Source organism: Brachyhypopomus gauderio, chromosome 17, assembly GCF_052324685.1.
Source record: "Brachyhypopomus gauderio isolate BG-103 chromosome 17, BGAUD_0.2, whole genome shotgun sequence".
Classification (NCBI taxonomy): Eukaryota; Metazoa; Chordata; class Actinopteri; order Gymnotiformes; family Hypopomidae; genus Brachyhypopomus; species Brachyhypopomus gauderio.
This window is the reverse complement of record NC_135227.1, coordinates 11,087,187-11,113,673: the sequence shown is the minus strand read 5'-3', so window position 1 is coordinate 11,113,673 and position 26,487 is coordinate 11,087,187. Positions and strand designations below refer to the sequence as shown.

At 41.9% G+C, this 26,487-nt stretch overlaps 2 protein-coding genes across 3 annotated transcripts in view; one reads left to right on the top strand and one right to left on the bottom strand.

Annotated features, from left to right (window-relative positions):
• The first annotated feature begins 21,603 nt into the window (after positions 1–21,603).
• gchfr (GTP cyclohydrolase I feedback regulator) lies at positions 21,604–25,198 on the top strand. 2 transcript variants are annotated; one of them, XM_076979240.1, is made up of 3 exons: positions 21,604–21,759; positions 23,082–23,176; positions 23,997–25,198. In XM_076979240.1, the coding sequence occupies exons 1-3, from the start codon at positions 21,724–21,726 to the stop codon at positions 24,130–24,132; spliced, it is 267 nt and encodes an 88-aa protein (XP_076835355.1). In that variant the 5' UTR covers positions 21,604–21,723; the 3' UTR covers positions 24,133–25,198. The 2 variants fall into 2 exon arrangements, with proteins under 2 accessions (XP_076835355.1, XP_076835356.1); XM_076979241.1 differs by having other exon boundaries at positions 21,611–21,759; positions 23,085–23,176.
• Positions 24,003–26,487, bottom strand: part of dnajc17 (DnaJ (Hsp40) homolog, subfamily C, member 17) — a 36,229-nt gene continuing 33,744 nt past the window's right edge. Inside the window, exon 12 of the mRNA XM_076979237.1 lies at positions 24,003–24,139. The gene's annotated coding sequence lies outside the window, so the exon portion shown is untranslated. The remainder of the gene's footprint in view (positions 24,140–26,487) is intronic.

The window sequence follows — 26,487 nt, the reverse complement described above, 5'->3', positions numbered from 1 at the left end:
AAGCAAACAGCTCATATCATTCTAGGGCCAAAGCATTGTAAATAGGCATGTAAAACCACATCTGGGATTTTTGTGTCCCATCCAGTCACATACTTTCGATATACATACCAGAGAACAATAAAAATACTGAATACATGCATTCTAGGGCACCTTTAAAATATGTTAGTATTAGGATGACGTCTACAAAGCAACTCTCATTATACAAGTTGGATTTGGCAAAGTGATGATTGCATGTAACTTTAATTTGCATTAGCAGAATATTGATTAATGGTTTAACATGAACGTGGTTGTAAGCATTATTGATTGAATGGTCTCTTTAATGGTCTCCATGGGTAATTTCATGCAAAAATGAATACAGTTATTTTAGACTCCCTGTGACGTACTGTCCAAAGGAGCATTGTGTGCTCTATAAATATTAGGCCATGTTGATAAAAGGGAAACAATTCATTGTCTTTATAAAGTGCTTAACCAAAAGTGCATGAAGGATGAGTCATTCACTCGTGTCATATAACACCATGTCTGTTGTTCTCCCATTCACACACATCTTAGTAAGAGCTGCTTCAAACTTTTGCATCAGCACCCTTGTTTTTTCATCTCCGTCTAAACCAGAATTTATGCCAAACCAAATTACAGTAAGTGGATACAAAAAGACATGTGATATAAACTATATCATTGCCAGGACTGCAAAGTAAAAAATCTGCCAAAAGTAAATGTGTAACCTGTTAGTAGAAGGATAAGCAGAATAAAAGATTGCAGTCTGCTGACACCCAGAATAAGCCCCACAGACCTCATTCAGTTTCACAGCTAAAGCCTTATTTGTGTGGATAAAAATGTTGACGATATTCTGTAGTCACTGACAAAACAAAGAATACATCACATATTTCAAAGCCTCCTCACATTGAAAATGTATAAAAATGCATAAAAAGGATCTATAGAGAAAGGGTTCCTAAGCATGATTTTACTACCTAGCCTAATGTTACTGTAAAGTTTACATATTGCATTTTTCAACATTGGTCAGAGAAAATGTCACACAATAGAGTCACTAAATGAACAAAAGCTTTCATTAGAAGGAAAACAGTGCTGCTTAATATTGAAAGGACGGTATGAATAGTTTCACTGCCATGGGCAGCTGCATCCCGAAAGTGGTTAGTGGCAGTGAATAATGTTGAATTTCAGTGCAACTATACTGAACAGGTTCACACAAAGTAATGGCTGATTGATCTGATTGATCCGATATATATGCCAGGACTAACTCTAAAGGTTGTTGTGCTGCATAGTGCTGCAATATAACAATGATTTGCATAGATGAAATGAAAGAATATTTTTGGTTTCTTTATGAGAAGGACCTTACCCTGGTTTCAGGATGAAATAATGCCATTCATATTTTTGGGATATTTGGGGGAATTTTGCAAAAACACTGTGACGATAGTGAGGTCCAATTGCATTTTGTCCATCTTCAGTTTGACAGTCTACTATCGTCAATATTTTAGACTTTTATTTCAAACTCTGCTGCTGGTGGTAGCAGTAGTGTTTTAGCGCGCGTGTGTGTGTGTGTGTGTGTGTGTGTGTGTGTGTGTGTGTGTGTGTGTGTGTGTGTGTGTGTGTGTGTGTGCGTGCGTGTGTGTGTGTGTGTGTGTGTGTGTGTGTATGTGTGTGAGTGTGTTCAAATAGCAGTTGAAATAGCTCTCGGCCTTGACACACTCCAGTGGGCTATCATTGGTCTGAAATGCTTCATAGCCCTTCCTCTATAAGCAGGTGGTGATGTGGAACAAATGAGTCTCTTCTCATTATTTTACCGAATGTTGAACTTAAGACACATGTTTAGATTTCATTAGTGAAAATATTTTAGATTTAATAAAATAAAGAATTTGGAAGGAGTGGTTGGACCCAGGATTTGGCATTAGAAGAATCAACCCCCCCCCCCCTCCCCCCTGTACCAAATCTGGTTGCCAACCCAAAGGAATTTATATCAAAACTTTCATTCTTTCAGCACAAAGCTCTGCTGTCCCTCAAAGATATTGCAAACCAATACAAACCATCACTGGTGAACTTTCTCATACATTGGTCGAGGTTTTACTAGATAAAAGGGACTGCAAAGGTGTCACAGATCATTACAGCATGTTAATACTGATATTCCAGCAGTCCACAGACATTTAGTTCTCTCTCTCTCTCTCTCTCTCTCTCTCTCTCTCTCTCTCTCTCTCTCTCTCTCTCTCTCCTTTCAGAAGCATCTGGTAGTAGTTTCTCCATGGTGGCAGGTGAGGTCACCCGTGTGATGTTGCAGGCTCTGGGTTCCTCGTGTGTTCGGGGTGAAGGGTGAGGCTAATCCAGGGTAATACAGACACCTTGCCCACTCTTGCCCCTTGGAAGCAGAGTGCCAATTCAGACTTGCATGAGTCCATTGGCAGCGTTCTCTACATGATACATGGAGTACCAGCAAATACAGTGTTATTCAAAAGTAATGGGATAGTGGATATTAATGTTATTTTTTTCTGTTCACTTCTTCTCATTCTACAAAATTAGTCATTATGTAAAATTACTGCATATTACGTAGTCCTTCAAATACAGTCATCACTTAACTTATTGTAAATGATAAAAGGTGTTGTTCCTTTAATTGAAGGTAGTCAGTCACGATTAGTTTATGTTGTGAAAAGTCATCACATTGTTGGCATGGGAGGAGAGGTGGCTCAGTGAGCAATGTGAGGATGAGATGAAGCACGCACACACACACACACGCAAACACACGCAAACACACGCAAGCACACACAAGCATGTCTGCTTTCAAATGAAGCCCATCACACAGGGTTAGAGCTTGGAGGTCAGGAGACAGGGTGTCTGCGGTTCTCTGGGCTGGAAGCACACAGCCGAGGAGCAGCCATTAAAGAGGCCTGCACTTTGGCTGACTCCCCCAGCAGTAAAGCTCCGTTCTCCCTCCTCTGACCAACCCCTCACCCCCCACCACCCCAAGCTCCGTCTCCTCCTGTCCCAGCAGCGAGGGGGTAAGATCTATAGTTCTGAGCAGAGCACCACCTCCAGGGAAGCTTCAAGCCATGCTGCCAGTACAAACAGAGAGCCCATGGTCCTCTCTCCTGCTGCCCACCCCCACCACGACTGCTTGGCATCTCAGAGGAGCTGCATGCCAAGACCAACATTTTTTATATTCACCCCCAACTGGAGGCTTACAGTATTTTGGAAACGACTTCTACAATGAGTAAATAGCATGGCAAGCGTGTAGGGAAACTTATGTGCGGTAAGATATATTATAAGATCTAGTATGCAATATGCAAGTCGGGTCACCTTTGACATGTCGCTGATGGCAGGTGAGACTCAGGCCAGGGGGAGGATTAAGTGTGTGAAACCTAATCATACTTAACTTAAGTTTTGCCTTTCTTGACTTTCTTGATTTATTTCTTGGCACATTAATTTTACATCACTGGAGACATCATGAATTACAAAACATCTACATATCTGTTTTTGGTGTGGTAAACAGTGGCACCCTGTACCAGTGTTGAGTGGGGTTTGTGAGTACACCAAGCTCTGATTGTATCAAGTCCGTCTGACTGTCACGCCTCCTCCTTAGCACTGTGGTTCCCACAGCAACTCCCTTGTGTCTTCATTTTTGGTTTCGTTTTAATTTTTAGGCCCGTCGTCGCGTTATTTGGTAGTGTATTTAATTGTTTGTTTAGGTTTATCATCTTTTGTTGTTAGTTCGTTAGTTCCTCGCGGTTATGTCTTTCTGATTAAAAACGCATTTGAGTCCAGCCCTGCCTGCCAAAGCAAGTGTGAGTAGAGGTAGAAAAATGTAATACACACACACTCCTACTACACTACACTTACACTACACTACACAGCAGGTAGCAGGAGAGTTGAAACTGTCCAAAGTCGTACAGGGAGAAACAGGTCTATCAAAGACAGGCAATGGAAGAGTTGAAATCCAACCCAGGGACACACTGTAGTAAAGAGTAACAGAGACATTCAGGAGCATGTGTCAAAACTAAAGTCCAAGTCCAAAAGGGGGGAAAGGTAAAGAAGTACAATGAGATAGTACTCAGTTCCCTGGCTAAGAGAACAAGACACTTCACACAGTCTAGAAATGGAGAAGCTTTTAAAGAGTCTCTATAATGCCACTTTTCCTGTGAAGGTATGTCTTTTTTACTTCTGTTTCGTCTTCTTAAAGAGAGCCCACGACCCTCAGAACGAGCCTCACAGCTACCGCCACAGAGCGGACGCGATGGAACAGTGTTGTACTTCCTGCAGCCTTGAAGCTCCCGCTGTGCAAAATGCTTTACCACTGCAAAACTAAAAACGACTTTGACAGTCGCATTAAATTCTAACAGGCCAAAGAGAGTCTTGGGGAGAAAGGTGCTTAAAGCAGGTTTATCATTCATGTGTTCTTATAGAGGCCGTGTCATGATGCACAGCTCATTCTGGGGTGAGGAGCTGTAAGATGTGTTGGTCATATGTGGAAGGTCTCAGGGATGGCACAAATCCCAGCCCATTTTGATTTTTTGAATAGGAAATGGTTATTGAAGGCTTTGTCTGCACCTGTGTGAGCGCTCAGTGGTGTTCAAATGTTCAAGAGGGCAAAAGTGTGGATTGCTGGAAGTCGCTCCCTCTCTCTTTCCCCTAAACCAGCTGTGAAAACACTCATACCGACCTGCTCTGAATCACGTTTGACAAATTCCCATCACACTGCTGTTCCTGTGTCAGACCCCACACCAATAGTACACACTGACACAAATGTCAGCCAGTATTTTATGACGAACAATATTATCCTCCTTCCCTGAGTATGACCTATGCTCAGCAGTAGGGTTGCCAGTTCCATCCGATAGATCTGCATATGTAATCCCTCATATATAACAACATCCATTGCCAGGACTGCATTTTTTACTAGACCCAAATAAAAGTGGAGAAGTCACCCAATGTTTTTGTAGTTTTGTAGTGATGGCAAATGTAAGCAAACACCACAAGCCATAAAAAAATACAGTGAACCATAATCAGTTGTGCCATTCCTTGAGCTTTTAACACAAATTGAGACAATAAACAGTATGTAACATATATGACACAGATGTATTTTTCCATTGTAACTTTCCACTTTCCACAACCTAGCTAAGAGACATAAATGAGAGTTTTGAGGTGTAAATCTCCACGACCTAGCTCCGAGACATAAATGAGAGTTTTGAGGTGTAAATCTCCACAACCTAGCTCCGAGACATAAACGAGAGTTTTGAGGTGGGTGACATAGGTGTTGAATTTCCTTTTTTGTTTAATTTATGTAGAGGTCAATTTATGCCTGCTCTTCATAATATAAGGATGATGTTCTAGTATTTTACAGCAGGGTTTTGAGGAAAGTTGTTCCTGGCTGTAATTGCTTGCTTTCCTCTGGTCCCACAAATCAAACCATATGTTTTGCTTCCTTTTGTAATTGATAAACAAGAAAATGAAGAGGAAGAATGGCTGACAACTAGTTACACAATTCAAAGTGTACTGCAACCATGCAAAATTAACCTCACTAGCTAATAGTTTGGCTGTATAAAAAGCAAAATAACCCAGAACAACAATCTGGGTAGTAACAATTAAACAAGTAACAATTGTTGGTTTTGCTTGAGCAGGTCTTAATTGAATCTCTTTTTGTCACACTTCACAAGCTTGTTTAATGTCAAGCCTTCACTGACCCACATGTGCAAGATGAGTATTGGTAAGAGTGCATGGTGAGGTAGAGGTAAGGGTGTATGGTGAGGTAGTGATAAGAGTGTATGGTGAGGTGGTGGTAAGAGTGCAAGGTGAGGTGGTGGTAAGAGTGCAAGGTGAGGTAGAGGTAAGAGTGCATGGTGAGGTAGAGATAAGAGTGTATGGTGAGGTAGTGATAAGAGTGTATGGTGAGGTGGTGGTAAGAGTGCAAGGTGAGGTGGTGGTAAGAGTGCAAGGTGAGGTGGTGGTAAGAGTGCATGGTGAGGTGGTGGTAAGAGTGCATGGTGAGGTGGTGGTAAGAGTGTATGGTGAGGTAGTGGTAAGAGTGCATGGTGAGGTGGTGGTAAGTGTGCATGGTGAGGTAGAGGTAAGAGTGCATGGTGAGGTGGTGGTAAGAGTGTATGGTGAGGTAGAGGTAAGAGTGCATGGTGAGGTGGTGGTAAGAGTGCATGGTGAGGTGGTGGTTAGAGTGTATGGTGAGGTAGAGGTAAGAGTGTATGGTGAGGTGGTGGTTAGAGTGTATGGTGAGGTAGAGGTAAGAGTGCATGGTGAGGTGGTGGTAAGAGTGTATGGTGAGGTAGTGATAAGAGTGTATGGTGAGGTGGTGGTAAGAGTGCAAGGTGAGGTGGTGGTAAGAGTGCAAGGTGAGGTGGTGGTAAGAGTGTATGGTGAGGTAGTGGTAAGAGTGCATGGTGAGGTGGTGGTTAGAGTGTATGGTGAGGTGGTGGTAAGAGTGCATGGTGAGGTAGTGGTAAGAGTGCATGGTGAGGTGGTGGTAAGAGTGTATGGTGAGGTGGTGGTAAGAGTGTATGGTGAGGTAGAGGTAAGAGTGCATGGTGAGGTGGTGGTAAGAGTGTATGGTGAGGTAGTGATAAGAGTGTATGGTGAGGTAGAGGTAAGAGTGTATGGTGAGGTAGTGGTAAGAGTGTATGGTGAGGTAGTGGTAAGAGTGTATGGTGAGGTAGAGGTAAGAGTGTATGGTGAGGTGGTGGTAAGAGTGTATGGTGAGGTGGTGGTAAGAGTGCATGGTGAGGTGGTGGTTAGAGTGTATGGTGAGGTAGAGGTAAGAGTGCATGGTGAGGTGGTGGTAAGAGTGTATGGTGAGGTGTTGGTAAGAGTGTATGGTAAGGTGGTGGTAAGAGTGCATGGTGAGGTGGTGGTAAGAGTGCATGGTGAGGTAGAGGTAAGAGTGCATGGTGAGGTGGTGGTAAGAGTGCATGGTGAGGTGGTGGTAAGAGTGTATGGTAAGGTAGAGGTAAGAGTGTATGGTGAGGTAGAGGTAAGAGTGTATGGTGAGGTGGTGGTAAGAGTGTATGGTGAGGTGGTGGTAAGAGTGCATGGTGAGGTGGTGGTTAGAGTGTATGGTGAGGTAGAGGTAAGAGTGCATGGTGAGGTGGTGGTAAGAGTGTATGGTGAGGTGTTGGTAAGAGTGTATGGTAAGGTGGTGGTAAGAGTGCATGGTGAGGTGGTGGTAAGGGTGCATGGTGAGGTAAAGGTAAGAGTGCATGGTGAGGTGGTGGTAAGAGTGTATGGTAAGGTGGTGGTAAGAGTGCATGGTGAGGTGGTGGTTAGAGTGTATGGTGAGGTAGAGGTAAGAGTGCATGGTGAGGTAGAGGTAAGAGTGTATGGTGAGGTGGTGGTAAGAGTGTATGGTAAGGTAGAGGTAAGAGTGTATGGTGAGGTAGAGGTAAAAGTGTATGGTGAGGTGGTGGTAAGAGTGTATGGTGAGGTGGTGGTAAGAGTGTATGGTAAGGTAGAGGTAAGAGTGTATGGTGAGGTAGAGGTAAGAGTGTATGGTGAGGTGGTGGTAAGAGTGCATGGTGAGGTAGAGGTAAGAGTGTATGGTGAGGTGGTGGTAAGAGTGTATGGTAAGGTAGAGGTAAGAGTGTATGGTGAGGTAGAGGTAAAAGTGTATGGTGAGGTGGTGGTAAGAGTGTATGGTGAGGTGGTGGTAAGAGTGTATGGTAAGGTAGAGGTAAGAGTGTATGGTGAGGTAGAGGTAAGAGTGTATGGTGAGGTGGTGGTAAGAGTGTATGGTGAGGTGGTGGTAAGAGTGCATGGTGAGGTGGTGATAAGAGTGCATGGTGAGGTAGAGGTAAGAGTGTATGGTGAGGTGGTGGTAAGAGTGTATGGTGAGGTGGTGATAAGAGTGCATGGTGAGGTAGAGGTAAGAGTGTATGGTGAGGTGGTGGTAAGAGTGCATGGTGAGGTAGAGGTAAGAGTGTATGGTAAGGTAGAGGTAAGAGTGTATGGTGAGGTAGAGGTAAGAGTGTATGGTGAGGTGGTGGTAAGAGTGCATGGTGAGGTAGAGGTAAGAGTGTATGGTGAGGTGGTGGTAAGAGTGTATGGTAAGGTAGAGGTAAGAGTGTATGGTGAGGTAGAGGTAAAAGTGTATGGTGAGGTGGTGGTAAGAGTGTATGGTGAGGTGGTGGTAAGAGTGTATGGTAAGGTAGAGGTAAGAGTGTATGGCATGGGTTAAAGCAAGAAATTTTCATTTGACTGAAAAATTTTTCCTGGCAAAAGACAATGCCAGCAATTACTGAAAATGTAGTGTAGTTGGGACACGGCCTCTTTTGCCTAATTCTACACAATAAACACATTTATAAAGTATATTTATCTAAACAGCCTGTGTAAGGAGAGAAGAGAGAATGAACACCTGAGCAATAAATGTACATAAATGTTTATATAATGGAGTTATCTGGGGGTCCTCTTCCAGAAAATTATTTAAAGATCAAGTCAAATTTAGTGAATCCTGGTGAGAGGTATGAAGCTCTCTTGTTTTTATCAGATTCACCATCGCAAAAACATAAGCCGTAAGATTACATGCTTTAAGTAGGTATGTTACAAAAAATTAACACCACTGGATAGAGCTTTTAAATACAAACAGAACAACACCATCCATGTTAAGCCTGGTTTAAGCCTTTATACTTGACGCAGCACGAGTGGCGTGAGCAGCGCGAGGGTCCGCACGCCGAAAATGACGTAATCGCGGTGGCTCCACCCGTGCGCGAGAGCCTCGCAGTTTTGTAACTTCGCGCGCACAGCGCTTCAGCGCAGTGAACCAAGTCATGTTTGCCGGGTTCATACACCTTTATAAGGTGGAATTAAAGCACTTGTACGTCACTTTCAAGGTCCATTTCAACGCGTTCTCAACGTTAAATTTAAGTTAAATATTTATACATATACTCGAAATGACTCGAAATAATTGGCTTTTTATCACATTATTTAATGGTGGTTTATTTTCAAAACGCCCAATCTTAACGACTTCACGTTCTCTCATGTTTCGTCCTGGAATTAAAAGAGGCTCGTATTTGTTAACGTAATAACTGTTCAGTCAGACAGATATTTGTTGTGAAATGAAGTAGTTACATTTTCAAGCATTTTAAAGTACTTTAGCCTAAATTCCAGCACTAATGCAACATTACAATTGGTCAGGTAAATGTTCATTCCCCTGTTTTTGAGGGGTGTTTCTTTATCACATATTGCTTCGGACTACACTGCAAAAAGAATGTGACGCAGCAAGTAGCCTCCGCCGTTCGCGCAGATGTACAGAGTCGTGCGCTACGATCACGCCAGGCAGGAAGGGGGTAAAAACTTTTCTACGTAACATCCGCAAATCTGAAGGCGGAATGAACCGCAAGTCAATCAAATGACACCGCCGTCATCCATCCAGCGCTGATGAGCGCCAGTGAGAATCATATTTCGGCCACAAAACAGATAGCACGCGCGTGTGTTGTTTATTATGATTTGACGGATTTTTTCCCCAAAAAAATGAAATGACGGAAATCCGTCGTAGTGACGGAGAACTTTAACCCATGGTGTATGGTGAGGTAGAGGTAAGAGTGTATGGTGAGGTGGTGGTAAGAGTGTATGGTGAGGTGGTGGTAAGAGTGCATGGTGAGGTGGTGATAAGAGTGCATGGTGAGGTAGAGGTAAGAGTGTATGGTGAGGTGGTGGTAAGAGTGTATGGTGAGGTGGTGATAAGAGTGCATGGTGAGGTAGAGGTAAGAGTGTATGGTGAGGTGGTGGTAAGAGTGCATGGTGAGGTAGAGGTAAGAGTGTATGGTGAGGTGGTGGTAAGAGTGTATGGTGAGGTGGTGGTAAGAGTGCATGGTGAGGTAGAGGTAAAAGTGTATGGTGAGGTGGTGGTAAGAGTGTATGGTGAGGTGGTGGTAAGAGTGTATGGTAAGGTAGAGGTAAGAGTGTATGGTGAGGTAGAGGTAAGAGTGTATGGTGAGGTGGTGGTAAGAGTGCATGGTGAGGTAGAGGTAAGAGTGTATGGTGAGGTGGTGGTAAGAGTGTATGGTAAGGTAGAGGTAAGAGTGTATGGTGAGGTAGAGGTAAAAGTGTATGGTGAGGTGGTGGTAAGAGTGTATGGTGAGGTGGTGGTAAGAGTGTATGGTAAGGTAGAGGTAAGAGTGTATGGTGAGGTAGAGGTAAGAGTGTATGGTGAGGTGGTGGTAAGAGTGTATGGTGAGGTGGTGGTAAGAGTGCATGGTGAGGTGGTGATAAGAGTGCATGGTGAGGTAGAGGTAAGAGTGTATGGTGAGGTGGTGGTAAGAGTGTATGGTGAGGTGGTGATAAGAGTGCATGGTGAGGTAGAGGTAAGAGTGTATGGTGAGGTGGTGGTAAGAGTGCATGGTGAGGTAGAGGTAAGAGTGTATGGTAAGGTAGAGGTAAGAGTGTATGGTGAGGTAGAGGTAAGAGTGTATGGTGAGGTAGAGGTAAAAGTGTATGGTGAGGTGGTGGTAAGAGTGTATGGTGAGGTGGTGGTAAGAGTGTATGGTAAGGTAGAGGTAAGAGTGTATGGTGAGGTAGAGGTAAGAGTGTATGGTGAGGTGGTGGTAAGAGTGTATGGTGAGGTGGTGGTAAGAGTGCATGGTGAGGTGGTGATAAGAGTGCATGGTGAGGTAGAGGTAAGAGTGTATGGTGAGGTGGTGGTAAGAGTGTATGGTGAGGTGGTGATAAGAGTGCATGGTGAGGTAGAGGTAAGAGTGTATGGTGAGGTGGTGGTAAGAGTGCATGGTGAGGTAGAGGTAAGAGTGTATGGTGAGGTGGTGGTAAGAGTGTATGGTGAGGTGGTGGTAAGAGTGTATGGTGAGGTAGAGGTAAGAGTGTATGGTGAGGTGGTGGTAAGAGTGTATGGTGAAGTGGTGGTAAGAGTGCATGGTGAGGTGGTAATAAGAGTGCATGGTGAGGTAGAGGTAAGAGTGTATGGTGAGGTGGTGGTATAACAGTATATATTTGCATGAAATTTGTTTTTTGCAAGGTTGACACCCACTACTGAAACAGATTGAACAGCTAAATGTGAGTGAATGAGTGAGTGGTGAGTGGAGTCAAGTTAGTGAGTAAATTACAGCTAAGATTCATGGGGTACTTCGCCTCTAAAAACAGCCAATACCTCATAATTATTGGCTTCTCACATGGCTGACAGTTATGTTTAAGATAAACACAGCCATTGACCTAAGTTGATAAAGACAAAGCAGCCTGGCCCTTATTCAGACACTTTATAGGCATAAATCACTGTAATCTGTTTATTACAGACAATGTCTCCCTTCTCCTAGACACCAATTAGTTACAGCTTATCACAATGTGTGCTGTACCTAATTAAATGTAATCAATCAATGTCAGTCATTAAAGTGTTTAATCAAAGAGGGGGAAATGTAGTACTTCCATACAAAATCATGTGAAAGCAAACAAAAAGCTTTTGGAATGCTCTGCTGTGGATTAGTTTAGATTTATTGGCTGGTGATGTTTCTGTGGTTTGTTTTTGTTTTTTAGCTCAAACATTCAAATCATTTTTTTTTTATTCTGCATTCATCAGATGCACTCCTAACCTAATCCATGTAAACCTGTATTTATGTTACCACAGCCTAAACCTGCTGTAGAAGGTTCTGATGGGGAATTATAGTGTCAAATTAAGATAATCCCTATTCCCCTAACTGGCACTCTGGCCAACCAGCCCAAAAAGGATCTTTACAAAAAGAAAATGGGGTAGCAAAGGTCCATAAAAAGGGGATAAAAAGAAAAGAGAAATAATTCTAAATTGGTAAAACTTATTGTTGAAGAGGAGGATCATCAAAATGGTCTATCTTGTTGAATCTTTCATCACAGCCTTTTCCCACATTTTGTGGAGCTTGATAATTAGCTCATCGCCTGAATCAGGTTTACTGGATTAGGAAAACCCCTGAACTTGACTGTAGGACAGTGGTCCTCAGGACTGGACTCCGACACCTTTGATCTAATCATCTAATATTTGGCTTTGCAATACAGTTTTGCAACATTAGAACTGAGGGGGAATCAGTCTATGTTCCAAAATTTTGTTTGGAGAGCTGGAAACTGTCTTGGCAAAGGAACTTAATTGGCACAAAAGAAGAATAAGTACACAACAAACTGGACTCAGGACAATGGGATGGAGTCAACAGAGAGGGAGATTCATGCTTCATGGACAGCCAGAAACACAGACAAAGACTTTTACTCATTCTGCTTTCAGCAGAGTCATGGGCCACATCTGCTTCCAAAAAATACACGTGTTCCACTCTTACCTAAGAGTTTATATGGATGTTCAGAGAATCAGTTCCAGTTCCCTCCAAAAAACATGCCTTTAAAACCACTGCAAATGTTACCATAGTGCACAATATAACAATGGATGGCAGTTTATTGTGGAAATATGGCAGAAGGTGGAGCCTTGGGGAGCTCTAAAGATTCCAGACACTGTGATCATTCAAATGTGCCAATCACTCAAATTGTTGCAAATCTGTCAAAAATAGTGTTAAAAGTGCAGGTTTTAACATTGCTGTTCTACTCAGGGAAGGAAACTAAGAAAATAATAAGTTACCAACCTCCCCCTTTTTCCACTTATGATCTTAGGTCAAAGTCTTACTGTGAAGTATCTTACCATATAATACTGTGGTGCAGATCTTCATAGATTCACAGTATTCTGTTGAGAAATCACACCTTACAAAAGTATCTGAAGTGCATATATTTTCAGATGCCTGATGTTGAATCAATTTAATTACTCAAATCCCTGTTAATGAATCCTTGTTCCTTGAAGGACTTTTTTTTTTTTTTTTTTGAGATTTCAGCAGATTGTCTGATACTGCCTTTGGCATTAGCTGTGATAACACAGTGGCTAGTACGTTCACTAATGTTTTGTGATTACAAAACTCTGCACTGTGTTTCTCCTCAATGGCATTTATTCCTTTACATTTCTGGGTATAATAAATTCTGCCTGAGGTTCTGATTCTTTTTGTGTAGGATATCACTTGCTATAGTAAACAAGTATTGGCACAAGTATTACTTCAGTGAATATATGTGTTTAGTATTATGTTTGTATAGTAGTATGTCAGAGGGATTAGTACACAGTACACAGTACACAGTACACAAAATACATGTTTCAGATCTCAGCTTGCATAGGGTTATAGTGTCACACAAGTTAATAGAATACTAATAAACTCACAATGCAATTTTCTGGACAATTGTCCTACTGGACCATAACATCACCAGACTCTAGGTAAAGGGTCATTTGAATCAAAGGACAGACGCCATGGGGGTACGAACACATGTTCTGAAATGGCCAACTGTGATCACAACCAGCCGCTCATCTGGCCCGTTTGAGAGTGGCGAGCTATACCTAATCCCCCTCAGACCTGAACAGGCGACATGGAGCATGAGAGTACAGCATGAACCTGAGAAACGAATATCTCTGCTGTAGCTGATGGCCAGACGCCAAGTCAAACAGAGCCGAAATACAGAGGTCAAAGGTTGAGCCACCAGCGATCTCTCCCTGTGGAAATACTGGACTCTTTATGCAGAGGGAGGCAAGATACTGCTGTTACCAGCAAGTAATGAGGATTGGAGGGCAAAAGTTGGAAATGGCCCCTGATCTCACCCCCGGGCTCTGGCCCATGACTCCAGTTCATGCTGATGTAAGGACACCTGCTGAATGGCTGATACAAATGCACACAGACATCCCTACAAACACACGCCACAGTGGTGCTCTGTAGTTTAGGTGTGCTGCCAAGCCATACAGCTTGAGCAACGTGCAGTCCAGAAGTCCCCTTAGGGGGAGAGAGGTACGTGACAGACTGCAGGCTGCAGCTCCACAGCTGGGAGGAGACGATAGAGAATGCTGGGCCACACTTACATAAAGCAGAGACAGAGGAGATGCCATTACACCAATAGTGAACAAGACAACAGTGCAGTAATAGTAATACACAAGATGTGCCTTTCTCTTTCCAGTGGCATTTCCATGGGAACGCAGTTTAGTGCTGGATGCTTTTCAAACATGCCTAGCCCAGATCGATAATAGTACCACAAGACTATTTAAATGTGCAGGCAATGCTGCTGACAATTCACTAACAGATTTTACTTTTACGTCAGTGTGCATTGTGGTCTTATGCAAAGACTGTAGTAAACAGCGTGGCTCAAAGTCAGCATTGTGTGAAGTTTGAGACTGCTGTGGTCAGTGGAGGTTATGTTTGCACTAATTGGCATGTGATTCGTGAATGACTAATGACTGTAGTTTTTCCTAGTCTCAATTTAGTATCATAATCAATGGGAAATTAAGGTGTGCCCACCCTGTTGAGTCTATGCTGGCAGGAAACATCACAATGTGGCCAGGATAACTGACCCTACAGTGGCAAACAGGCCAGCACTGGCCACGAGTCTAACAATGCCATGGTGTGTGTATTTTAAATGTACCCTTCACAACTGGAACTGGTACAAGCTGGTAACTTTTGAAATTAGGTTTCTTTGTACATGAATCTTGTGGAAAAAAGATTCATCCTCTTCTGATGACACATTTCAAATTCCAAAATCCTCATATGAGAACAGTGTCTCACATTCCTACCCAACTTCAGAAGCCAGGACATGGGTACGTTAGATAAATAGCACTGAACAAATGATCATTTCAATGATTTGCTGTTGTTCTTGTCTACATAAAGCATACGACTCAAAAAATAGCTAATGTGTCAATGATTAGATACATATCCTAAGATACTTGTTCACTAATGTGATTTTCTTTTGAGTTCCTAAGCTTTTTATTCATTTGCACCATCTGCGTTTGTGACTGGATAAGAAATAGGAACCCTGTCATGTGTCCAATCAAAACACTGAACCACAGTGAACCACAGTCTTTGGAATGTGATGCTCTGAACAGAAGAGGTTGGAGTAGGAACACTGCTGAGACTCGCTTTCTTGAAAGTAAAATGCTTTGCTATCTTTGCACATTGAAAACATTGTGATTATTTTGAAGAGAATCCTGTATAGTAAATCCCAAATAAAGTATAATTGTGGCCTCCAAATCATGTGGAATGATTTCTTGTTTATTACAAAAGTAAAATATTTGTCATGAGTGTGACACACATTTGTGCAGCAGGACAGCAGGACAACCGCCTGTTGAGAAGGTGGTTAGTACCAGCAGATTAAGTAACACTATGCAACACAAGCAATGTTCAGCCAGAAAAACTCCCTGCTGCACTTTACTGCCATGTAAAAAGTTTCATGTTTACTAGGTATTTGTTTGGAGACCAGGAATACACAAGTACTCCTGTACGCATGTACTGCATACTCGGAAAAAGTAAAAAAAAAAAAAAAAAACACAAAGTCATCAGCAGAGACAGATGGTATGAGATACTGTCACACGCACTCCTCTTGTGAGCTCACCTCGTGCACGCAGCTCCAGGGTGACAGGAAACACAGGCAGCAAACTAGCATGGTCCTGAGCAGTGTGTGGTGGGTGTGTGTGTGGTCTAATACTAGCCATCAGGGGACGTGAGGACATGGAACTTAGTGATTCCGCACACGTTCCAGTAAAAACATGGACTATAACAGACATCCTTTCACGATTCACTTAAACATCTTGACTAGCTGTGATTCTGATGTACATCTGGCAAATCTGTTGTACATCTGCTAAATCACATATTAGCAGATAACTTTGTTTTAAGGTATTCAAACAGGGCTCTAAAACAATAAGTGAAAATTGTGGGCATACAAGATCAACATAAATGCAACCAAATGGACTCAACATTTTGCCTGAATTGGGATCATGCTGCAACTTAGCTCCATGAATGACCAGAAATATTACTCACTACTGACAGTTAATAATATTATACAAACAACAAACCAAGTATGAAATCCCCTAGCATGCACATTAGGGTTAGGGTTATTATTACACAAAGCCATTTAAATATGACTTTCTATCTAAATTGAAAAAGTAAAATCTGTTTCCTAACACATCATCATCTGATCCACTGTAAAATGTGACCTCCCACAAGCACAAGTACTTTGTTAATACACATCAGACTAGGAGCCAAGGGAGGCCATGATGTCATTAGCGTATCTCTGTGGCCACATTGTGCATAGCTTTAATCGGGTTCTCATTCAGGAGAGAGAGAGAGAGAGAGAGAGAGAGAGAGAGAGAGAGAGAGAGAGAGTGAGTGAGTGAGTGAGTGATAATGAGGGAGAGAGACACTGAGATCCAAGACATATGGTTCTAATCAAAGTTAGTAGTCCAGTTACATCATTGACACTTAATTGACTTCATCTTGTCTACCCGCTCCACTTCATGTTTCTCTGTATCACACAAGCTAGTTAAAACTGAGGTAACTCGTCCTAGTATTTTCTCTCACAGTTCCAAACAGGAGTCTTCCTGTTTGTGGATTTAGTAGGTCACGTATCAGGAATTGAGGTTTAAACAACAAAAGTGTTTCCCTGTGTTTCTTGAAGTGGGCAGCAACCCAGCTTTTGAAGAGCATCTGTTTCACAAAACCTTTCGACTTAGCCAAGCACGGTGTCAGCTTTTCCCTCAAAGGGCTGTCTTCGGTTTGCATCCACTGGTGTAACAGCCAGACCAGTCTTTCAGTGTGAGGCTGGGTGCTCACAGAAGTCATGATGTCCTGGCTCTTTACTGGCTCATGTGAAATGACAGTGCATTCTCATAGACAAACACCGGTTAGACTCGGGTGCCTTGAAACACTTTTTCCTAGTACTCTGCTGTAGGCAGGCAGAGTTGTCCCAGCTGCTCTCTTAAGGATGACAAAGGACCAGAGGAGCATCAACTGCTGGACCCATCGTCAAATGTGATGCATTCCAACTGCTTCCCTTTCTGTATGTTTGGACAGCTGTGTTGCTGTGTGTGTATTGTGTGGTACAGGTTAACAAATGCAGTATGTGCAGAATTCTCTGTGTGTGGATGTGGGGGACTGTCTTCCTTCACAATGCGTGGTGCACTCCTGGGTAATTGCAGGGATCCTACCAAAACCAAATGGATCGGTGGTAATAATAAATGAAGCTAATATAAGGCTGACTACATGTTTAAGAATACCAGAGCAACATGGTACAAGACGGTTCTGAGATTCTGTGACTTCAGTGTCACAGAGGCACTCATTTTTTCTGGGGGGGGGGGGGGGGGTATTCTCCTTCAGATGAAAAGTTGTGATTCAAATGAGAAGATGTGATTCAGATGTGAAGATGTGACCCTGTACTCTGGCATCTTAATAAATCATTGGTAGTGATCTTTAATGAAACATGATAACTCTGCTTCTGTTTTGGACAGCAACACTTCTCGTTTTTAAACCAAGTCTCAGTTCAGCTAGTTTAAGAGCTGACTCAATTGATGTTCAGCACATTACAAGGTCTATGTCCCAGTAGAAAAAAGTCACCTCCCTTACGCCACAGGTATATTCAATAAACCTTTACATTTATTTGACTATTACTAATATGCATTTTCAAGTTAAGACATCGAGACCTTCTTTTTTGAGGAAATAGAAGTGCAAAGAGGAGCTAAGCTATTTAATCAATGATAGCCTAAAGCCTGGTTTATACTCGACGCGCCGCGAGCGGCGCGAGGGTCCGCGCGGCGAAAATGACGTAATCGCGGAGGCTCCGCCCGTGCGCGAGGGCATCGCGCGCTGTCGCGGCGCGAGGTCGTGCACCTCCCGAATTTTGTAACTTCGCGCGCGCGCCGCGCTTCAGCGCGATCAACAAAGTCATGTTTGCAGAGTTCATACACCTATACAAGGTGGAATTAAAGCACTTGTACGGCACTTTCAAGGCCCATTTAAATATTTTCCAGAACGATAAACATAATTAAGTTAAATATTAATATATATACTCGAAATAATTCGCTTTTTTATCACATTATTTAATGGTTGTTTATTTTCAAAACGCCCAATCTTAACGTCTTCACGTTCTCTCATGTTTCGTCCTGGAATTACAAGAGGCTCGTATTTGTTAACGTAATTTCAACATTTTAATGTACTTTAGCCTAAATTCCAGCACTTTTCAAACCTGAAACACAAAGCAACATCAAAATGCGTCAGGTAAATGTTCATTCCCTTTTTTTTGAGGGGTGTTTCTTTATACTACCACATATAGTTTCGGACAACATTGCAAAGTCATATTTACGTTTGATGCCTGATGTGTATATATACGGTCTCTGGTCAGGTAAAAATGTTCTTTCCCCGGTTTTGCAGAGGTTTTTTATTCTCCACTGCCACCTATCGCCACCTATCGTTTCGGAGAACACTGCAGCGACGCTCGCGACGTTCGCGAAAGTATAAACGCCTACACCGCTCGCGCAGGGTCGCGCGAGGTGGGCGGAGCCGCGCGCTACAGTCACTCGCGAAAGTATAAACCAGGCTTTAACGTCTTCACGTTCTCTCATGTTTCGTCCTGGAATTACAAGAGGCTCGTATTTGTTAACGTAATTTCAACATTTTAATGTACTTTAGCCTAAATTCCAGCACTTTTCAAACCTGAAACACAAAGCAACATTAAAATGCGTCAGGTAAATGTTCATTCCCTTTTTTTTGAGGGGTGTTTCTTTATACTACCACATATAGTTTCGGACAACATTTCAAAGTCATATTTATGTTTGATGCCTGGTGTATATATACGGTCTCTGGTCAGGTAAAATGTTCTTTCACCGGTTTTGCAGGGGTTTTTTATTCTCCACTGCCACCTATCGTTTCGGAGAACACTGCAGCGACGCTCGCGACGTTCGCGAAAGTATAAACGCCTACACCGCTCGCGCAGGGTCGCGCGAGGTGGGCGGAGCCGCGCGCTACAGTCACTCGCGAAAGTATAAACCAGGCTTTAAGCTCCCAAATTAATTTTACCAGAGATTCACTCCACAAGCAGAAATGAATTAGTTACTTTACAATAATGAACTATTTTGCTTAGACATGTTCGTGAACGTCTGGTTTGTTTAACGATAGGTAATTTTTTACATGATATTCGCCATTCGCGAGGCGGTTCTCTCGAGAGGAACGTAAAGGCGGGACGAAGGCGCCGCGGCAGCAGCCAGGGACGAGAAGTACGGGGAGAAACCTCTCAGGCGCAGGATATGAGCTGGCATGTTCTGGTCTTGCAAGCCACCAGAAGAGCCTGCAGACAGCAGACTGTTGATAATTAATCAAAGTGAATACAGACTCAGCCCTCCGCACTCCCTCTGTTCCCCTCATCCAAGCCGGGCGGGCAGCGTGCAGCTGGGTCCGGCAGGAGCGGAAATCTGAGGCAGGCCTCCTGAAGTAAAATAGTCCGTTGCGTTAGCAACGGTGTGTTGTCCGTGAGGTTCCTGAAGCACACACTAGTGTGATTAACTAGAAAATAAACAAACAGACGTAACACACGTTGAATCAACGTTCATTTGCGATCTGGGTTAAAGAAAAAGAGATGACATGATAACGACAATCTTCTAAAATCACAAAAAAAAAACATAAAGAATATTTATCCCAGTACCACCTGAATAAATAATGACCTAGATGTTTTGAAAGTGACGCCTAGAGTATCCTACCTGTGTCATATCACTCTTCCTCGTCAATGCAAAAGAAAAGACATTATCTGTTTTCACATGGCACAGTTGGTTGTGGTATTACATGACCAGAGTTCATAGTCCTCAGCTCTGACTCTGTCTGGGATGATCCGAGGTCCTGTTTCCTGATAGAACTGGATCTCTGTTCAGGCTCCAAAGCTGAGCCAAAACGAACGGCTCCCCCAACAGCCCTCCAAGGCGCTCGGTAGTTCTGGGTCCAGAGCTGCGGCGGGATGGCAGTGCGCCCATAGCATCTGTTTCTTTTCCTGACCCCTCCTCCCGCCCATCTTCTAAACAACCGCCTGACAGTGTGTTCACGCTTTGAGGTCAGATCTGCCCAAGACTTTCATCTTCTCTACAGCCTCTCCGCAACCCCGCACCATCTGATCAGGACATGACGCGGAACGAGACTCTTTCCAGGCTGCAAACATGTAAATATGTATCTGCTGATGTGGCGGTCAAATGACGCGTTAAAGGAAGGGAAAGCTGCGATGAAACAGATCGCGGTGGAAGAAACAGGCGACTGGTGTATTACTAAAGCACTGTTGACACACAGCATCAACTACAACCAGCTGCTTATTGATGATGCAAGTACCACGTTTACCGCGGCTTGGTCAATCCGACTCTGCAGTACACCACACCGGTGTGGTGTTTCCAACCCCTGTGGCTCCACCCCATCCTCTCACTTAGCATACACACATTACCTGTGGTTCAAACCAAGAGTCTACTCATTGCTGTAGATGTGATCTTGGATAGGCCAGCAGGTGTCATATTAGTTGGCGGAAAAGCATCTTAAATGTTATTAACATACAAAAGTCTGCACAAGCTAGTTGGTTTAGTCTAAAAACTATGTCATCGATTTATTTAAAATTCAAACCTGAGTGAGGGGGTGGGAGGTGGGATTCAATCAACAATTAAATTATTTATTCTGTCTCCTGTGGATACCACAGCCATATTGCTGATTTTATCAAGTCTGCACATATTGTTCAGATGTGGTGCTTTGGATTTACCCAGCAGTCTCAAGCACAGGTTAGATTGATTAAACTGCTTTGAGAAGGAAATTAACAGTTTTCTCAAAAGGAAATTAAATCCCAGACAACAAGGGGGCAGACTGGGTCCTTAATAAATCATACATAAAATTCCCTCTCTGGGGACAGATTGGGTCCTGAAAAAATCATACACAAAATGCCCTCTCTGGTTTTTCGCACCAAAACACAAATTGGTTTGTTATCACAGTTGTAAATTAGTGTTCTCTTATACTTATATACCATGTAAAACTTTCATTACAATAGACACAAACTTGTGGCCTGTATACATCAGCTTTGGATGCAATATGACTATTCACACCAATAGCTAAATTGTCATAATTACTGTTAGGATGTTCTTTAATATAACATCAAACCTTTGAAATGCGCAGAATTATTACTGGTGGGCCTAATGTAGAATCATTTTCATCCTCTTAAGTTCAGTGAGGGTTCTGGCTACGCTGTTCAACAAATGAGGTGTTCAATAAGTTCTGTGAAATTAACTTGTAAAAATGTTCAGTGTCTCTGAACATTTTACACTAAAAGACGCACCATATCAATAAATGCTTGTTTATGCATCACTCCATTTGTTCATTCAGAAATCAGAAGACAGTATCACTCAAATGTATAATTTAGTGGTAATCGTGGGCAGCTGAAATGTTCAGTTTCATAATCACAAACATAGGCCTATAGTCCTACTGGAAAGACAGCACTACTACCTGGCCATTTGAAGCAGATTAAATCACATTGTGACATCTCATGTAGATTAAAACGTGCTGCTATTGGCGATGTGGAATATTGTATCTGTAAAATTAGCTATATGGCTTACAATTCAGAACCAATAGATCTTTTGTGCTGATTAATGCCACCAACTCACTATGAAATGCAACTTCAACCTGAGTTTACGGTTTGTTTGTTTTTTCGTGTTCAAAGAGTGATTTAGGTATATATTAGTGAGTCTTAGCCTACGTGTATGGTGACCTGCTGCATGCACAGCGTTCTCTAGAGTGGGGTGCGCGCGCTTTAATGCGGTGGTGCTCCCAGGACTCTGATTGGTCCGACTCGTTGAACGTTGTTTCCGCGTTCCACTTGTGAGCCGTGCGCGAGAGCGTGAGCTGGGTCGTCGCGTCTTAGGCACAACAGTAACTGCAATCTGGAGAACTGTCATCCTGCAGCTCATCGTGTCCCGGGATGCCCTACATTCTCATCAGCACACAGATTCGATTGGTGTGTATTTTTATTATATCTGGAAAACTGTAGTCTTCGAATGAGGCGTGTAACATGCCTGACAGTTGTGCCAATTGCAAAGGGTAGTTTAGGAGCTTATAGGTTACAGCATTAGGATGTATTAAAGCATTACTGTCACTAGAACTACATGGGTGTTTCGATGTAAATCATTTACTGCAATAGTTGTACGTGCAAATAGCTTAGCGTTAAGATTGTACTGAGATAAGTGAGACCACATGTTGATCGTTGTATTTGTTACTGCACTTTAATTGTCTTTAGCCTATTGACATTTTATCTTGGAAAGTGATGATGTGATCATACACCGCCAAAATTATGTAGACCTCTTGTTAACAAATGAACTGAACTGGGACTGTTAAGCATGCGAGCCAGAGTTCATATATTCATACTGTTTTGGGGGAAGAACAGCGCCATAAAGATCATTGACCTGCAGCATGCAAGCTGTGTTTGCTTGTGTGTGGTCATTCGTATTTAGTAATGTTACAAGAGAATGTCAGCAAATTAAACATTCTCAGATAAGTATCCAAAATACTAATACATAATGTTTTAATCATTTGACATATTATGTAATTGTGTGATTATCTGGCAGAAAGAAATTGCTTTTTTTCTATTTGTACTTATTCGCCTTGGCGGTGTGTGTGACAGAGTTTGAGAGAGAGAGAGAGAGAAAGAGAGAGAGACCTATTGATGGTAGTTAAAATTATCACACCAAATCAACTAATTAAAGGAGTCTTGTGCAATAATAAATTATGAGTAATTAGGCTTGTGTTGTCTAGGCTATAACAGAAGGTAAATGTCCTTAATAGTGAGTCTGTCAACAGTGTTTATAACACGTTCATGGCTTTTGTGAATTTTTGTGATATTTAAAGATATTTTAATGCATTTCAGCATAAGAGCACCATGTGATGAGCCTTTAAACTTGTAACTGCAAGTTTGACTTGACACTGTGATTGTGGGTATTGTGCACAGTAACAGCTAAACACATTAGTTATATGTACACTGTGGATACTGTGAGCATTATTAGCTAAACACAGTCCAACCACATGCTGACAGTATTATGTTCACTAGAAGCAAACAAAATGTATGAAAGGACTAGTATGTACATGGGTGCACAATCATGCTGAGGTTTATATTTTTTTTACCTTTTTTTTTTTACCCTTGATAAAATTCAGTCACTGTCCCAACAGAGGAACTACCGTTGACACTGACCCCAGCCCAGATCTCACTGGTGTATATGTGTCATATGTCAACGTGAACTGTAAGAGTGAGCACAGTGAGAGTGGACGCCCCGTGTTTGTTTCCAGGAGACCGGCCCCACCATGGTGGGAGACGAGCATTCTGATCCTGCCCTCATGAACGTTTTGGGAGCCAGGAAGACCACCATGCTGGGCAATAACTTGTGCGTATTCCGAAAGATGCACAGTTCACACGTGTCTGTTGCTTTGCGTTGCTGTCAAATTGTTTCGACCACATGTTTAGTGTAGTTAGCCTAAGTCTTACTGTTGAAAAACTAAATGGTAAAAAGTATTTGTGAATGCAGTTGAGTTTGAGCTCCACATGATGCTAAACGGAGGAAGTACCTGGAAAACGGGTTCTTCTTTAAACAGTGTCCCCTGTCTTCCTGTTACCAGGAAAAAAATTAGATGGTGCATCTTGTGTGTATATATAAAGTGCATGCCATTGCAAGCTCCCAACCAGTCACAGAACATACAGTTCTTAGACTTGTATTCATGTACTGTTTGTATCTAAGTAACATAACTGCTGCAGAGAATAACTGCTGCAGAAAACTACTGCTAATGCAATACTGTTGTTAGGCCTATCCATACTACCTTGTATTCCTGTCGTGTTTCTGCTTAACAAAAGAAGCTTATTGCCTCAGGCTGAGCCAAGATGTGTTGGTTTTCACCTCACAAAACAATGCCAAACAGGCCATTCTCCATATTAGTGAATGAAGGCTGTTGTTATAAGATTAGCGCAAACATTCATTTTCCCCTAAAGATTTAGATTTCTGTGAATGACACACAAACCAAACACATAATATTAAATCTTTTTTTGTCCAAAATATCAGTCAGTGACAATGTATGTGGTAAAGCAAAAGTTGTATTCTTAAAAAATTTAAAAGATGATTTACAGGGACAGGGTGATTATAGAAGACTTGTAAATGTTGTGCCCACTTCAGTAAGCCTCTCTTATGTGTGACATCTCTGTGTCTCTTGCAGTTCAGAATACTACGTAGATGAACCTCCTCGATTGGTCTTGGACAAACTGGAGAAGCTCGGCTACAGGGTTGTGACCATGTCAGGTATTGGTCAGACTCTGGTGTGGTGCCTCCACAAAGATTCCAATGGCCTCTGATGATCCTCTATAGACAAGTAGGAGATACAAAGATTGTGATCAGTCAGTACAGAATCTAAACTTTAGATTCCACATTGAATCTAAACAAGACCACATTGGTGTCACAAAAACACTTCAGTGCATTTTAAGTAGTATAAACAAATTGAATGGGACTTGAAGACATTCTTGTACATCTTTCTGTATCAAACTGGTCTTCATAGCACTTATTCTGTAAAAATGTACAATTGCATAATGTTTACATTAGTAGGTGAAGTTATTAGGTAATTCTATGATGTGTCATGTGTCATTCTTCTCAGGAATGGGTGTGAAATTAAATATAAGGCAAAGTAGCAAGGCTATCGCAAGTTTGTTTTTTATTATTATTGTGCAATAGTTTTGTAAGTAAAACTGGTCAGCTGTCTAAAGCCAGAGAAATTATATAATAACAAAATAAATAATTGTGACCTTTTTTAATAATTGAACCTTTCCGTAGTGAGAGCTTTAGTCATGTTCAATGTTTTTTGGACTGTATGAAGTACTTTTTTGGGGTGGGGAAGTTGGTCAACAGTTTATAAAAAGGAGTTTGTCTCACAGTATTCTCGATGAATTTGTAGAATTTGATGAAAGATGTATTCAAGAATGATTCAAGAAGGACAGAAGCATAACATAACATCCACTTTAAAATAAGAACATGAATTCTGAAGTCTGGTACAGTAATTTAGCAAGGTCACCAAAAACTGATCTGAAAAAATGCAGGACAATTCTTAACCTCAGTAATACAAGTCACACGAATGATGACTTCCTCAACGTCCTCTTCATTGTATTGGCATTAGGATTAGCACATTGTGGGCCTACTGCCATCCTTTGTAAACACGGTCTTGCCTTTCTAGTGCTTTCTATCCAAGCATGAGATAGAGTGCAATCTGTTTAACTTCTTTGGAGTACTAAGAGTAAACTGTATGTTGGTATATTGTGTATTCAGGGATAATGCTGTAGCAATACAGTAGTAGTGTTTATACTTCATTTTAAAATGGATAGTATCTACAATACAAGTAATTGTAATCTATTAAACTTCAGTTACACCTCATTTGAATTTTTGTGTCTGCATCGATTACATGAACATTTCACTTATAAAACATAGCTGATGTTCAATTTTCACCTCTAAAATATTTGAGAATTTTCCAAAACAAAGAAATGACTATTACTTTGTAAAGTACAGGATTGCATTATGCATGAATACAGTATATTATGCCTGGATTATTGCAGCCATTGACACTGATTAAATCATCATGACAGGCCTATTCCAAAAGAGATCCCATATTTTACTTGTCTCCAAGGCTACGGCATGCATCTCCGAACAGCTACTGAGAGAGAGGTCCTCTATACCCTTAACTATGTCATCAGTGCCAGTTAAATCCCTGCTGAGTTACAAAACTCTAGCAAAGAAGAGACCAAAAGTACAGCCAAAACCAGACAAGCCAGAGACCATAATAAATTGAGAGTTGATCCTAAAGGATATTTGGTCTGGAGGGAAAGTTGTCTTCACTCCAACCCTTCCTTAAATGGCCAATTCACTCTCATGCTGCAGCTCTCCATGTAAGTCACAGTGGTTAGAAACAGGGTTATGATTCATTAACTGTGTGACTGAAGAAATATGTCCTGTATTCTGACAGCAGGCCCAACAATGTGTCTGAATAATTGGATGGGATGGCCAAACCCAATATATAAATGAACTGGTAAATAGCCACAGAAAATCAGGCTTGCTTGGGAAAGTTGAAACAAAAGTAAATGAAAATTTCAACATTAGCACTTGACAAATACAAAGACCACTCATGTGCCAGTGTCCACATAAGAAATTCTTAATAATGTGTGAATTAATTTTGTACAAGAAATCATTACTTTATTATGTACACCTATAGCTACAATAAATATATTGCCACATATGTTACACTAACTTTGAAGTCTGATGGCCTGACCAATGGAATTGATCGTTTCAGAGAATGGGTACCTAATAACATGATTGTTGTGTGTTATGTGTGTTACAATCTAGCTAGTCTTCAGTAGATACATGAAGATGAATTGAAATATTTTTGTAGCATGGCACAGAACACAACACATATGTATATAGAGTATGTTTACCATATTTGTGTGTGGATCACAACACTCATCATACTGTTACAAGAGCACTTGCCTAGAACCTGAACCACACAAGGTAGTTCCATTAAACCCTCGTTCCCAGTAGCAGCTTTGCAGGGCTTTAACCAGAGCCTTCTCTCTCTTCCAGTCCAAATTTCTATTTACACCATGACTTGGCCTCCAGTTTGTTCAACATCAAAAGGTTTCTGGAGGATTCTGGGGGGGGGGGGGTGGGGGTGG

Coding starts and splice junctions, on each gene's coding strand:
- gchfr (XM_076979240.1), top strand. CDS start 21,724: ATGCCCTACATTCTCATCAGCACACAGATTCGATTG. Junction 21,760..23,081: donor TCAGCACACAGATTCGATTG/GTGTGTATTTTT, acceptor GTTTGTTTCCAG/GAGACCGGCCCCACCATGGT. Junction 23,177..23,996: donor ACCATGCTGGGCAATAACTT/GTGCGTATTCCG, acceptor TGTCTCTTGCAG/TTCAGAATACTACGTAGATG.